The following is a 16,047-nucleotide window of genomic DNA, read 5'->3' as shown; positions in this document are numbered from 1 at the left end:
ACTCTCTTAGCAATCACCCCTCATCCTCTGGTCTTGGCTTCCTTACCTGCAACACAAAGCCCCTCCTACCTCTGCCCCTGCAAGGTCTCTACCTTCTCAGGAGTGACGCGCATGCTCAGTGTGCACTGTCTGTAACTTTTCTCACAATGCTCAGTGTGCACTGTCTGTAACTTTCTCACACTGGGCTAACATCAACTGGCACAGGGATCCTTTAAGCCCACCACTGACCACTCAGCTCCGCCCACAGTACGGAAAACACTGTTGGGCTGGGGACTTGTGGATTTCTGGATCCAGAGCCCCTAGGCCCCTCCCCTCTCTGAACCCACAGGTCCTTGTCCTTCTTTGTCCTCTCTCTTTCGTTGGCTGCTTGGCACTGGACACAATCCTGGCTCTCCTGTTCTGTAAGGCTGCTCTGGCTGTCCCGTTCCTTGCTCTATAAATCACATCACACGCTTTCTAGACCAATGTCATCGGCTCGGAGCCTTATGAGACTCTCTCTGCTGGAGAAATGAATGTATGTTTGAGACCCTTTCTCCAGCATAACACATTCCTGACAGTTATCTACTGGGCTTTTTAAAATTACAACACAGAAACGATGAAATAAAATTAAAATGAAACAGATCTCCCCCCTCCCCATCTCCATTCACGCAGAAACGCTTCTCTTTAAAGGCTTCTACTATTAACTAGCTTGTAATTCAGCTCACCTGCGTGTGTGTGCACACGTATACCCCACCCGTGATTTCCGTGTGCCTTTTTATACAACGGGAGCACATGAGTCACTACCAGGGCCATGCTGCTCTGTCCCTCCCTCATTCCTGCTTATGCTGTATTCCAGAGATCAATCTATAGACTGATAGCGGCCATGTTGGCTCTGCAGTCTCCAGGCAAGTCCCAGCTCCACCTTTCTAACCTAAACACTCATGGTCAGGTACAGAGCCAGGCACACAGAACTGCTTGCTCCACCTTAGTTAGCACCATTCTCCTCCCTTGGTGGGCTCCTTGTGGAGGCTGAATTTCCAGGGCAAGTATCTTGGGGCTGTGGCACCATACCAACACAAATTCAAACTCTGCTCTCAGATTTCTTTTGATAGATACATAGTACTGGGCAGACTGTGGCTTCCTAGGTCAGTCTCCGATTACTGGGTATTCAGGTCATTAGGCTGTGCCTATAACACAGCCCGCTCATGTTAGAGAGGTGACGTTATTGAGCTTACTAAGATTTCCCTGATCAGAGCCCTGGGGTCCCCGTGTTGTTTGATCAACAATGTTCTCCCCTTCTCTGCACCCTTGTCTTTCCTCTGTTCTCCTTCTAAGGTCTACTTGACGTGAAAATGAACCTGGTAGGACCAGCAACTAATTCCTTCATGTTGGGAAGCTCCCAGGAACAGAATTATGAGAACTTGAAAATCATCAGGTAGGTCTCCATTACAAATGTGCGGTAAGAAGTTATTTTCCAATTCTATCATAGGAAGTCCAGGGAGGGGCAAAGAGCAAGGTGCGCTTGAAGCAGGTGTGTGTGTGTGTGTGTGTGTGTGTGTGTGTGTGTGTAAGAGGGGCAGTGTTGGCAGGAGGGGAGGGGGTGTCCAGTGAGAACAACACAAAGGGAAACTGTTCTAGGGAACTGTCATACAACACTGTGTTTTGCACTGCTAAACTTACACTCAAAGTTGTAAAGATGCTATACTTTAGAGCATGCGTTTTCTTACCACAGTTTAAAGGCATTAGCTTGGGCTAAAGCACACTCTAAAAAGCAGGAAACCAATAAGGAAGAAGATGTCTGTCTTAGTCAGAATTTCTATTCCTGCACAAACATCATGACCAAGAAGCAAGTTGGGGAGGAAAGGGTTTATTGAGCTTACACTCCCACACTGCTGTTCATCACTAAAGGAAGTCAGGACTGGAACTCCCAAGCAGGTCAGGAAGCAGGAGCTGATGCAGAGGCCATGGAGGGATGTTCCTTACTGGCTTGCTTCCCCTGGCTTGCTCGGCCTGCTCTCTTATAGACCCCAAGAGCACCAGCCCAGGGATGGCACCACCCACAAGGGGCCCTCTCCCCTTGATCACTAATTGAGAAAGTGCCCCACAGTTGGATCTCATGGAGGCACTTCCCCAACTGAAGCTCCTTTCTCTGTGATAACTCCAGCCTGTGTCAAGTTGACACACAAAACCAGCCAGTACAATGTCTGAGTTAGACACACATTGAGTGCATGAGCAGCCTGGAACTCTATCTCAAAAACAAAGGAAAGAAAACTGAATGGTGTGACTGTGACTTGAGCTGTCTCTTCTTTTGAACTCTTAACATTGAATCTTGTTCAGTGATGTGAACGTCTCCAAGTTCCTTCTCCATCCCTATCCATTATACTTACACGGCCTCTTCCCATCCCCCCACTCTCTACTTCCAACAGTCTGGCAACAGTCGTCCTCTTGTCCTTGCATGGTGGCATCCATCATAAGTATCATCCAAACACTGACAGGATGGTTTTCAGAAGGAAGTTAAAGTGTACCAGGGTCCCGCTAATGTCCAGGAAGACGTTCAACTTACTTGAAACACCATCCCTAGGACAATAACCCAGGAGGGAGGGTAAATATCCCCACTTGACAGATGAATAAACTGAGGCTCAATATAGCTATGTGCCTTTAAAATACTAAGTACTTAATGACATGGACCTGAGGCCAAATACAGATTTACCATATTCGGCTTCCTATATTTACGGGATCCACGTTACCTTGGGTTGGTGATACACCAGCCCCTCCTATTCACACAACTTCCCTTTTCTCTGCCTTACCATAAAAGATTTGATGGCCATAGCTATGCTGGCTTTCCACCAACTCCCATCTAACAGACTGGGCAGCTAGAGCAAGTGACCAATAAATGCCTCTCTTGACACGATGCTTCGGCAATCCAGAGCGACGCTGAAGTAGGAGACCCTGTTCTTCACGGCATCAAAGCTTTCTCCATCTGTCCTGCTTTGGCTGGACCTACCTGATGTGCCCAACAGATATGCCAGGCAGCTACCCACAGGTACCCATAGCAGTGTGGCAATGTCCCTCCCTTGTAGTTGGTTGACCAACCTACTAATAACAAAGTGTTCGGGCCAAGGGCAATGGAATTTTGGAAGGAAATGGGGTTCTCCCAGGTGTTGCTAAAGAAACCCACTGGGAGCCCCAAGACAGGTGAAGGCATCTTGTGGCCATGGGGTCAATCATCCATTTTCCCAACCTGCCCATCAGGGATCCCAAAGAGGCAGTTCACAAGCCAAATGTGTCACTCACTTAGTATGCAGGGCTTTAATTAATTAATTAGTTAATTAATTTTTGGTTTTTTCGACACAGGGTTTCTCTGTATAGCCCTGGCTGTCCTGGAACTCACTTTGTAGACCAGGTTGGCCTCGAACTCAGAAATCCGCCTGCCTCTGCCTCCCAGAGTGCTGGGATTAAAGGTGTGCGCCACTACCGCCCAGCTCAGGTTTTTTTTTTTTTTTAATGAAATTAATCACTAACACTTTAAATTTTGAAAAATATACATAAAATATCCAGGTTTTATGCTTTCTAAAACACTAGAAGATTCCTGAAAAACAGTGGGTCTATTCTATGCTGCCATGACCCAGGCAGTAACTGTCTGCTTACACACCCAGCCCCAAGGATCTGCACTCGGAAGTCGTTTTCCCATCCTTTCGGGCACGGTGCTCACGGTGCCTTCCGCAGAGCCAGAAGAATAATGGTATAGTCTCCGCTGATGACAGTGGGCCCCAGGGGAGGCATTTAACTTCTGAAAGACATGGGGGCTGCAGTACCATCTGGATCACAGAAAGGCAAGGCAGGGAGGCTGGAGAGATGACCTGGTGGTTTAGCTCACTTGCTGCTCTTGTAGAGAGGATGGGGTTTGGTTCCTTGCACCCAAGCTGCAGTTTGTAACTCTTCTGTAATCCCAGGTGCAGGGGATGCAATGCCCTCTTCTGGCATGCACATGGTATGTGTGCATAATCCAGGCAAGCATTCATGCACATAAAAGAGCTCTGTTTTTGGTTTGTGTTTGTGTTTTTGTTTTTGTTTTTAAAGGGAGGCCATGCTGTTACTCTTCCCGCTCTATCTGGGTTCTATCTAAATATTCTATTATCCCCACTGCCTACTTACAGCAGACACTTCTGAAAAGAACCCTCCTGCCAGAGTTGCCAAGACCTTATCAGAGACTGGGCTGTGAAAATATGCGCCCTTCCTGCCAGCCACCTCCCTTCCTGCTCCACACACCGGGGCTCTATCCACAGAGGCAGGGAGGCAGCTTGATCTTCAGGAATGCTCTGGCTGCCTGCCCTGGCATGGAACTCTCCTGGGCGGGGCAGCAGGCTATGAGGTGCAGAGTTTTGACTCTGGAATGTACTTCCTCATAGAGGTGCCAGCCAAGGCCTGTGCTTGGCAGATTCTAAACACAATGACCTTTAAGCTACCAGACATTTATTACTCTTGACTGGGAGATGAAGACAAGGTTCTCTGAACCCAGAGAGCTGGGGTGCAGGTGAGGTGGGGAGGGCCAGCCACTCAAACCGGATTGTTTCCTCTTCCGAAGGAATAAGAGACCATCTAAAGCAAAAGGTGCACTGTAAGCTAAAATCACAAACTGACAAGAACCAACCATCTCCAGCCTCTCCCAACTTACTAATTACATGGAACTGTGAAAGGAGAAGGTAAGAGTATACGCTGACAACTCCACAACCTATAGTTCTAAAACCTCGGCCGAGCACATTGAAGGAATTCAATCCACAAAAAGCAACAGTCGGCCTTCTTATAGTAACAAAGAAGCCCTGCTTTCTCTAACCTACTTCTGCCAGACGCAAGGAGAGCCTTAAAACAATGGCTCTCTATTTTAAAAATTGTTAGGCTTGGTCTGGTAGAACGGTCCGAGGCCAGCCTGGACAATGTATCAAGACCCTGGCCCTAAACAATAATATGTATACATACACACATACTTACATACATACATACATACATATACATATATACATATACATATACATATACACACACACACACACACACACACATATATATATATATATATATATACACACACATATATACACACACACACACATATATTATGCTTTAATTCTCTGTAGGTGTGTTTGCATGTGGCCTTGGAGCTGGGGTTACAGGTGGCTGTGAGCCACCTGCCACAGGGGCTGGGTCCCTAACTTGGGTCCTCAGGAAGAACAGCAAGTCCTCTTTACTGCTAAGCCACTTCTGCAGTCCCCCAAAATAAAAATAAGGAGGAAACTTGGGGATACAGATCAGGGGTAAACCATGGGGGACCCAGGTTCAATCCCCGACACTGGGGGGAAAATAGATTCAGTTTCTGCCGTTTTGTCAAAGTTTTCAAATACTTCAAATAACTATAGCAAGGTTATTTATTAAGAGAGTACTTTTGTTTCCTTTAGCCAGTGAAAATTTGTAAGCTTCTCCCCCGCTCCCCAGCCCCGACCAATTCTAGGGATAAAATCCAGGGCCCTGATACACTTTACCAATGCACTGTATCCTAGTTTTAAAAAAAATCAAATGAGAACGATTTCTATCCTGGCCACTTAGTGATGCCTGTGTCCTAGCAACGGAGATTTGAGAGAAAGGCTGAGCTGGGGAAACCAGTGTGGGAGGGGGAGGAGCAGGCAGGCTTCGGGCAAGATGGACTCTGGGCGGTTGGGATTCTGAGCCTAGGCAGCCTTAGAGGGACCCATCTCTCTCTCAGAGCAGCTTTACGGAGATGGTTGTCCTCCTCAGGGCCTGGAGGCAGGGGCTTGGACAGGACTGCTCAAAGTGAAGGCTCAGTGTGAGGACTAAAGAGCTCTCTTCAAAGGTTTGCCTCAGTGCAGGAGGCCAGCCCCGCTCTTCCCTCCCAGGCGTGAGCCCCCCTCCCACAGATGTCCTTGCTCAGTGGGTGACCCCACACGCATGTGCATATGGACGCAGTCATTAGACTCAGTAAGTTAAAAAAACATAAAAAAGAGGATATTTGCTTGCTAATCATAAACACGGGACAGTTGGCACAATGGGACTTCATACTGATCACATGAAAAGGCATTTTAATACAGTAAAATAAAACCTAAGGCCAGCCACTACAAAACTACAAGTTTATGCCTAAGACACTGACTTACCTGATTACTATGTAATTGCAGAAAAGGCTTTCTGGGAGACCCTGGACTAACTCAGTTCTCCTTGTCTGCACTTTTCAAAACTAACTGTAAAATGTGTAGGAAATGTCACGGGCTGAGTTAGGAAGCATCTGACACACCCAGCCCTTGTTCCTGTGCCTCCCAGGGAAGGTGATGGTGGCATCGTGAGTCACAAAAGTCCTTCCCAGGACACCTGGGCTCTTCTCTTCCCTGAACACCCACATGCCTGTCAGGTCTGAGCTTTAGCCGGTGCCACATGTGACCATTTGAGTACAGAATACAGAGTTGCGTTGCCTTTTGGGGTCCCCCAGGTGTGGCAGAGTGAAGCAAGCTCAGTGAGGATTCTACCGGCCCCAGGAGGCTTCGTTAAGCACTGAGAGACCACAGGGGATTCTAGGCCTCTCTTTCCCTTCACTTCCTACTTAAGTAGTAAGTTACACAACCACTTGACGTGACTGTCTCTGTGTGTTCTGTCTCACAGGGCTCATGACAAGCAGACATATCAGGGCACAGCAGACCTGCTCCACAGTACTCTTGGAATCCTTGGAATCTTACAGTCCTTTCAGAGAAATGGAGGTAATAGCAAGGCACTGCAAATTTAGCTGGCAGTTTATTTTTGCCAGTACAGAATCGTCATAAAGGATTGTGTCTTCAAGACTAATAGGAGGAGGAGACCTAAAGACAGATTAAACTGACTTTAGAAATGGTAAATCAGACGTCACTCCTACCTCCAGGAAATCATACAACAAACTCACTCACTCCCTTCTTGGGCGTGGTGTGAGGACGCAACAAGCAGTGAATGTCAAAATGTTACATAGTGTCGGATTCGGTGGCAAATGTCCTTTAATTCCAGCCTTTGAGGGGCAGAGTCAGGCAGGTTTCTATGAGCCTGAGGCCAACCTGGTCTACATAGTGAGTTCCAGGATAGCCAGGGCTATAAAAGAGAGAGACTCTGTCTTAGAAAGAAGTAAAAGAAGAAAGGGAAGGGAGGGGAGAAGAGGGGAGAGGAGGGGAAGGAAGGGGAGAGGAGGGGAAGGAAGGGAAGGGGAGGAAACAGACAGGCAGGCAACAACAGCCCTCACATGATGTTGGTTCTTAACAACTCACTTCAAAGAATACGGTAGAAAGACTGAAAAAACCCAGCTTTCTGTCCCTAAATAGAAAGCCCCCCACCTCCTTAGAGCTCAGAGGACCATGCTTTCCTCTGCTGTAAAATGGAAATATGCTTTTATCAGTGCACCGCCTTGCAGGGTTATCATGCGGCTGAAAGGAGATGCCGCACATGTCAGGGCTCAGAGAGGACCAGGCAAGGCCCGGAGAGCTGCTCGGCAAGACACTCCTGTGAGCTCTGGGCACCAAACACTAAAGCCGACTGGCTGGGTGGCTTTATGAAATGATGAGCAATATAAAATAGCTAAACGTCACAATGTCCGCCAACATAGGAAAAACGGTAAGCGTGAGAGTGAATCCTGGCCTTTAGAGCTCTGTATATAAAGCTGATAAAAAGAACCAAGGCCACATCCCATGACCTATTCACACAACATTAAAAACACACAATTAAACATGCTCAGAAAAGGGCTCTACAAGTGGCAAAGTTACAAAGAAGAGTAAATAATTACCATGAGTTAAACAATGATGATCTCTGGGGAGACGGGATGCTGGCGGTATGATTGGGGAGCCCCTGGAGGGTTCTGCGGTTGCTGCTGTGGTTAAACATCATATGGATACAAATACCCATAATCAAATGTGAATGTCTATCTGTGAGTTCATGTACTTCTATATTATGTTTCATGATAAAAATAAAGAATAGTAATTTTAAAAAGCTGTTCTGGGTTCCATGCAATTATATTAACAGTACTTTATTATATTTTTAAAAACCCTTTTATTAGAAGTTATTTTAGTTCGATCTCAGAGGCACTAAATTAGGAAATTACTCACTTAAAACTTCTCTGAAAACAAAGTTTAATCATTAAGGAAGGCATAGGAAATTATTCGAGGGACTATTCGCCCTGTTCATTGGTAGTTACTGCTTACTATCCAGATGTGGTGATCACGTATGTAATTCCAGCTCTTGGGTGGTAGAGGCAAGCGATCAGGAGTTCAAGGCCAGCTTTGTCTACATAGTCTAGGTAAGGCTGGGCTATATGAGATCCTATTCCTCCAAAACACAGAAAATAACAACGTTAAGTAATAATAATTACTGATTGCTTGAAACTTTCCAGAATCAAACCAGCATTTCCAGTGTGAGCAGCAGAGGGTTGAGCCGGGGAGAGGGCTGGAGGCCAAAGAGTTTGCCATACGCCTGTGAGGAGCTGAGTCGCAGCCCTCTGGCCCCGAGTAAGGGTGGGGCGTGGTAGTGCACCTGTAACCCTTTGTTCCTTCAGTAAAGTGGGAGGCAGAGGCAAGATGATCCCCACAAGGTCACAGGTCTGCTAACCTGGTATATGCAGCTATCAACAACCAGAAAGAGACCCTGTCTCAGACAAGACAGAAAGCAAGGACCAAGGTTATCCCAACCTCCATGTGTGCACTGCCATGTGTGCACCCTCATTCACATATACACAATGTTAGCATATGCATACACATATACAAACATGCATTATCATGTGCTCAAAGTAAAATAAAAAGGATTACATAACTTCAGTCACCACCTGACCAAGCCCTGAATGCATTTCACACACCAGCCTAAAAGGAAATGCTAGACCGCTTGACCGTCCCCGAGTTCAGTGACTACTCACCAGCAGGCTGCGTCTGCGCCACCCTCTTGGGGTAAGTCTTGCTTCGACTTCTCGCCACGTTCTGATTGGGCCGGGGAAGTTGGATAGAAAGATCTCGGCTCATTTGCAAAGCTGTCCTGCCACTTGAAAATGCAACACTTTGATTAGCCAAAGTATAACCATATGGCCACAATTATACACAGCCCAGCCAGAGGATCTTGCGAAGAAAACAAAGGAAAAAAAAACCCACATATTCAACAGGCTATAAACATGCAGAGGTTTTTAATTGCTACCATTATACTACTATACCATTATACTACTATAAAGAAGGTGGCACTCACTAAAGGAGGGACTTAGAACATGTGAAGAGAAAAACTTGCTGAGGGACCAGAAGGGAGGGAGGGTTACCAAAGGTTGGGCTCTGTGGAAGAATGGGCTAAAAATAGACATTACTGATGGCCCTGAGATCCCCAGCCAAACCTAGACAAGTCGTGATGGGGAACCATGCAAGGGATAATTCTACAGTCTGTCCCACGCTCACACAGCAAGTGGGACGGCATCCCCAGAAATATCAGTGAAATTTATTCTAAGCTCTGGGACCGTCAGTCCTTTATTATATCTCTTCACCTAACAAACCATGTGTCCAGGCAGAGAAAACAGGTCTAGAAGCACACACAGGCCTGATTCTCCAGAGACTGTGTGAAGATTTAGAGCTTAAGCTCACTCTCCGACCTTCCCACCTCTCTGTCTCTGTCTCTGTCTCTGTCTCTGTCTCTGTCTCTGTCTCTCTCTCTCTCTCTCTCTCACACACACACACACACACACACACACACACACACACACACACACACACGAGGTTAATAACCTCAGCAGTGGATGAATCCATTGGTTAGTTTCTAGCCCAACAGACTGCTAGAAGGTGGGGCTAGCGGAAGGAAGTGGGTAACTGACGCCCTGAGTGAATGTGTATCTCAGGATCGAACCGGATCTATCCACCTCCTCTCTCTTCTTCCCTTCACACCCCCATCCTCTTTAGCATAAGCTCATCAGTGTGTCCCACCCCACACTCCCACTTCCATGATGCTTCTACCAAGGACCCAAAACAATGACCCAGCTATCCTTCAACTGAAATCTCTGAAACTGCAAACCAAAATGCACCTTTCGCCCCCTGGCTAGAGGCTGCTATACGCACAGACTCTTTTCCCGAAAAGCTTTAAAAATCCCATAGAGAGACAAGACATGCTCCATTATTAGTTGGAACATGAAGATTAAGACCACCTACTCCAGACATTCTCTAATGTCAAAAAGGCTCAGAGAGTGTACACCTCACTGCACAGAGGAAAAACCATTTGTCATAAAACATATAACTAAATATGCAGACCACGGGGGCATTTTATAATGAGATTGTATTTTATTATTCAATTTTTCTTCATAGTTTCTCTCTCAGGAACAAAGTAATAAGAAAATAATGTCCCAAGATTAATAAGACTAAAGTCCAGAAATGTCAACTAATCTACTACAGGCTGTGCAAAACCCAGGTCTGGAACTGGTCTCAGGCCCCCATCTGGTCAGTACAGATCAGTCTGCAGACACGGAGGACAGAACACTCAGCTATTTAATTTAAGACTCCAAGCCCCATGGAAAACTCAGCACTGCCTCTTCCTAGCTATTTGGTCTTTGAAGGTTTGTTTGTTTGTTTGTTTGTTTGTTTGTTTATAAATCTCTACAGCCCCCGTTCTGTCATCTACACGACACTGCACCTCTCCTTACAGTATGCTGCTTCTCTGGTTTTAGTGATGGGTATACACTTATGAGGCACCCCACCTCCGTGCCTCCTCACACGCTGGCATTGCGTTTTCTCTGTTCTGGCTGGCAAAGCCACAGTCACCTTAGCATCAAAGTGAAGGAGAGGGAAACGGGGAAAGTTACAAGGCTTTCAGACACCAGAGCTGCTGCTTTCGAGTCCTTAGCTTAATTACTTTCCCAGGGGAGCGCTCAAATTTCTGTTCTATAATTGAGATGCCGCTCTCGTGGGCCACTGTGCAGATCAAGTAGGTAGAACCTGGGAAAGCGCCCGACACCAAGGAGGAGATGCTGAGAGCGGGTCTCTTACAGTCATGAAATCTGAGAGCTTCAGTCCTACAGCGAGGACTCTGCTCCTTTCCCTCCTGTGAAATTCCTGCAACTCGTCCTTTCAAGGAGCTTAGCAAGAGCTAAGGGAAAAGGCTAATTTTCAAGAGACTCCAAAAAGGAACTATCGATATGTAACAAAATACTTAATTAGTCAAAGATTTAATCAGTCTTCACTTCAGATTACTGGTTCCTCAAAAACGAGAGAATCAAAGCTTCAGACTTGGACTCAGGCTTCTCCCCAATTTAATTTTGAGACCTGACTGTCTCACATCACTTAAAAAATGGTTGGCTTCACCTTCTTAAGTAGTCTTTCTTCCCTTCGTAACTCTTCTATAACTGAGACACCTCTTTGGTGGGCCACTGTGCAAATCAAGTAAGCAGTGCCTGAAGGAGATGCTGAGGATGGAGGGGGTGTCTCTGACGCGTCATGAAATCTGAGAGCTTCAATCCTACAGCAAGGACTCTGCTCCTCAGCCCTCCTGTGAAATTCCTGCAACTCGCCCTTTTAGTTGTCCTAAAAGATGCAAGAACCAACCTGGCATTTTGCAAGTCCTAAGACAGAAGAGAGAGTAAAGTCTGGAAGCCTGTCTTCCTCCACTTAGATGCATGGCACAAGGGCCCCTACAAAAACCACACAGACACACACACACACACACAGGCACCCATATTTACACACTGTAGCCCCTGTAGCTCCTGGGGCATGGCTCCTTTACCTCCACGTTACAGCCCGCAAGAAGTGACTATTGTACTGCAGAACTATTTCAGGGTACCTCCAGATTACTTTAACAAAGAGGCAGACACATAATACTGGTTAAAAGGATGTTAGTTTGCCAACTCTTGCCACTCAACAGCCTACACTGGTGATTCAGAGACCTGTCCTGCCTGACCTCTGACCAGACAGATGAAACACCTCTTCCCCTCAGGTGGCTTTAAAGTTAGTGCTTCTTACACAAAAACAAATAGATTTGGGTCTCATTACGATTTAACAGGCAGTTAACACTAGCCATGAAATCAGAGCAGATTTAGCAGAGCATCCAATTTTGCAAAGGTTACCTTTAATTGCTTTCTTGGAAAAAATTATATTTAATATGCAAAATCCAATAAAAATAATTTCTAATAGTGATTCCCAGTAGCCATAATATTTGCATTTCAATAAACTTAAGAAATCAGGTACGGCTATATTTGCAGAAGCCAGCTACCTCCAGCAAATGCTGAACAGCACGGTTATAATTTTAATCATCTAAACACTAATAAGACAGATGCCTTCTCACTAGCTGCAGTCCGTTGACAAGGAGACAGTTTAAGCATGTTCTCTCTAGCCTTGGCAATGCCGTGATTGGAAAAGCAGCACAAATACTAGTTACTACCCATTCTTCTCAGAATAAAAGTAAGTACTATCTTCTTAAATAGCTCATAATTATATTCTTGTCTAAGGAAGAGCTCTGAAAAGCTAAAGGCTAAATATCTACGCATCAACAAAAACCTTCATACAAAATCAGAAGTACCTTGAATAAATACTTTTTTTAGTCATTATGAGGGTAAATACCCTACTGGATACCATGTTCACAGAAGTGCTGGACATCTACTGTTGATCATTCTAACCGGTTGCCTCTTGTCTCAGACACTTCAAAGTGGGTCATTAAAAGAGAAGATCTAAGATCTGGCATTCTGTAGACTTGTAAACCCAACTTCCTTTTTTAAGTCTCCGTGGAAACCTGCCATCCACTGATGTCCCTAAGCAGCAGATGGAGCAGCTCCCATCCCTGGGTGGCTTCCCCAGGCCGGGGCAAGCAATACTGCATCTCTTTGATGACAGAGTGGCCCGAGCTGAGACTTTGTCTACTGCAAGTCCTAAAGGCGTTCCTCACATACCACACACCACAGCTCTCCACTGAAGAGAAGGAACTCAAATAAAACAAGTGTGTTTTCAAAATACAGAGCTCATTCCCACTTTTAAAGAGCTAGCTGCACGGTGGTCAACATTTTCCCTCCACAGGCGGAGCCTGTCTATCAATCAGAAAGCGCAGGCCATGGGGTTGTGGATCCCACCGCTTCCTAGCTAGGTTACCGAGAAAAAGTCCCTTTACTTCCCCCGTGTCTCCATTTCCTCATTGTAGGTAATATCACAGAAGACCATGATGACCAACAGAAGCAATATTAAGTATTAAACAATAACAAGGTTAACGTGTCATTAGCAGTACTATAAGCAGGTTTTAAACATATGTAAGTTCTGTATTTAAAGGCATGTTTTGATGTAGAATATAGATGATATACTGTGTTCAATATGGGATCAACTGAATATTCTAATATCACAAGTCAGTTAAAATCCAGAATATTTGCTTTGTTTTATAATCATGGAACATAATTGGAAATAACTGATAATTATAGCAAAATGAAATCCTGAATTAATAAAAGTCGACTTTGCTCTGAAAGCCCATAACTTTATATAACTAATGGAGATATTAAATACATTTAAAACTGGAAAATCATTTCTGTCAGGAAAGATTTATTTATACAGTGCACTGGCACTGCTGAAGGGGGAAAACTCACATATTTCATTACCTGCCTGCATGTAAGTAACTAAATTAAAAACCTATTTACATACACAAACCCCAATGGGGGAATGTCATTTACCTGTACCGATGTTTATAACTTATGGACCCAAACTTGCTGAGTTTTCTTGACAATGAATTTGACTCAGTTTCCGGCATTCTAGTCAATTTTAAAAAGAAAACCAAAGATTTGTAAATACAAGTACTTATACAATATTTGAACAGAGAGCTATACAGGAAACTATTTAACAGAGATAGCCAAAATATGTTCCTTATTCTACATACTAGGAAGAAAAGAATCAGCTATTATTTTAAAGTTTATGTCTACTTACGTGTATGCATTGGTGCCTGCACGTATGTGCATGTGAGTACAGGTGCCCATGGAGGCCAGAAAAGGGCATCAAATACCCTGAATCTGGAGCCAAAGATGGTTGTAAGCTGCCTGACATTGAGTTTTGGAAACGCTCTGTAAGACAGCAAGCTCCCAGAACAACTGAGCTGTGTGTGCAGGTCAAGAACTGCAACCCGCTACTTTAAGCTCAATTTGAAGTATAACCCGCTTTGGAATATCAGATGTGTAAACATCAAATACTCAGACTTTCTGATGTCTCTAGGAAAGGTTAGTGACGGTTCACTGTGTTCTTTCTTATACTTCCTTGGGAATTCTGTCGCCATTCCAATTTACTGATGAGAAGGTTGAGTGGCAGCTAATCACATCAGATGGTGCTGTTCCACTCTTTGTACAATGTATTCCAGTCTTTTCCATGTCCCAGCACTCTGAACAGACACCAGCATGGAGAGATCCTGGGCCACTGAATATGGGAAAGTCTTAGACTTCTGGGTCACTTCTCTCACCTAGTAGACTAGTACAAAGGGCAAGGCCTCACTATGTAGCCCAGGCTGACCTAGAACTCACTAGGTAGATCAGGCTGGCCTGCAACTCAGAGGTCTTCTTGCCTCTGCCTCCTTTGCTGGGATAAAAGATATATCCCTGGAAGATTATCAGTCATTTTGTGATATTCCCAATACAGTGGAAACTCTTCCTTATAAAGAGTTTGGGAATAAGGGGAAGAAGCCAATCTTGAGTCAATAAACAATGTGTTGTCAGCTGATATTGCTTTATTTTGACTTAAACTTCACAACACAAGGCCATAAAAAAACAACAATAATAAAAACTGTAACAGTGTAGAAGAGAAACTACAGAGTGTGGTGGTACACACCTGCAATCCCAGTATGTGGGAGGCAGAGGCAGGAGGATTACCCATCTGCACTGAGATACCTCAAAGGCATCTCACCTGCAGTACATTCACAGCAAAACACCAAATTTCCACCCATGTCACACACATGCTAGGTAATTCTGAGATTTTTACATAAAGTTTCTAAAAACCATCCTTGAATCTTTCCTCACAGTGTGAGCAAAGATCTATCTGAACTTAAGTGTGTACATCGCTGTACACACACGTATGTGCACAGGTGTGCATCAATGCACTCAGGAGACCGAGGAGTTGCATAACTTAAGGAACCATTGCTACATTCACGGAACAGAACACTTGTCATGAAAATCAAACACCACCTTCATTTGCTCTAAGAGAACAAAACGTTCCATTAACATACCTGAAAAATGTGTGGTGCTCCACACTGCATTTCCAGAGGTGCTTGCAAGCAGTTTTGCTTCGAGCTTCAAAGAAGAATGAGGTTTCATTACACTGCAAGAGACAGGCAGAGAACAACGATTACTGGTCAGGACACTTCAGATGGCAGCCCTCCTCCAGGGAACAGAAACTCAGATAACAGAGATTGGCGCTGAAAGACAGATATTTTTGGAAGGTTACATTGAAAATTACTTTCCATGCTAGGCAGTGGTGGCACAGGCAAATCTCTTTGAGTTTTTGAGGCCAGCCTGGTGTACAGAGTGAGTTCCAGGACAGTCAAAGCTACACAGAGAAACCCTCTCTCAACACAGCAACAACAACCAAAATACTTTCCACTGTCTGCAATTATGAAATAAGACGTCTGTTTAAATCTTAACACAGTTGGCTTTATCTCCTCTTAAACTCTTAAAGGAGACTCTCAGGGAGAACCATTGAGAGGGGCAGCCTCCAGCGCACTGAACTATGGGTAGATCAAATTGTAAAGTATATGATAGATGCAGCATGTCATGAAAAAGGTATGCAAGAATCTTTAACTGCCATTTTAATCTGGTGGTTATCTAATATATAAGAAACTAAAAACATATTAAAGGTAACTCTGTGTGTGTGTGTGTGTGTGTGTGTGTGTGTGTGTGTGTGTGTGTGAAATGCTACTTTAAATGACTAAACAGAAAATAAAGCACCATAAGCCCTATGAAGTTAGACATTGATCATTTAGCTTCAAGTCTTGAACACAGCAGTCCTTGTTGAATGAGTTTCCTATGGACTCATAAACACAATATTGGCAGTGCATGGGAGTAACTGGAATATCTGTCCACCATGTTAACAAGGAATC

At 44.8% G+C, this 16,047-nt stretch overlaps 1 protein-coding gene across 1 annotated transcript in view; it reads right to left on the bottom strand.

Annotated features, from left to right (window-relative positions):
* Positions 1-16,047, bottom strand: part of Epb41l4a (erythrocyte membrane protein band 4.1 like 4A) — a 209,084-nt gene that overhangs the window by 45,005 nt on the left and 148,032 nt on the right. Inside the window, exons 11-13 of the mRNA XM_052155880.1 lie at positions 15,178-15,269; positions 13,646-13,723; positions 8,900-9,021 (exon numbers count right to left, since the gene is read on the bottom strand). Of these exons, the coding sequence (XP_052011840.1) occupies positions 8,900-9,021; positions 13,646-13,723; positions 15,178-15,269 (292 nt within the window). The remainder of the gene's footprint in view (positions 1-8,899; positions 9,022-13,645; positions 13,724-15,177; positions 15,270-16,047) is intronic.

Source organism: Apodemus sylvaticus, chromosome 13 (assembly GCF_947179515.1).
Source record: "Apodemus sylvaticus chromosome 13, mApoSyl1.1, whole genome shotgun sequence".
NCBI classification, from domain to species: Eukaryota; Metazoa; Chordata; class Mammalia; order Rodentia; family Muridae; genus Apodemus; species Apodemus sylvaticus.
Note: the sequence above shows the minus strand (reverse complement) of the source record. Positions and strands in the feature narration are given on the sequence as shown.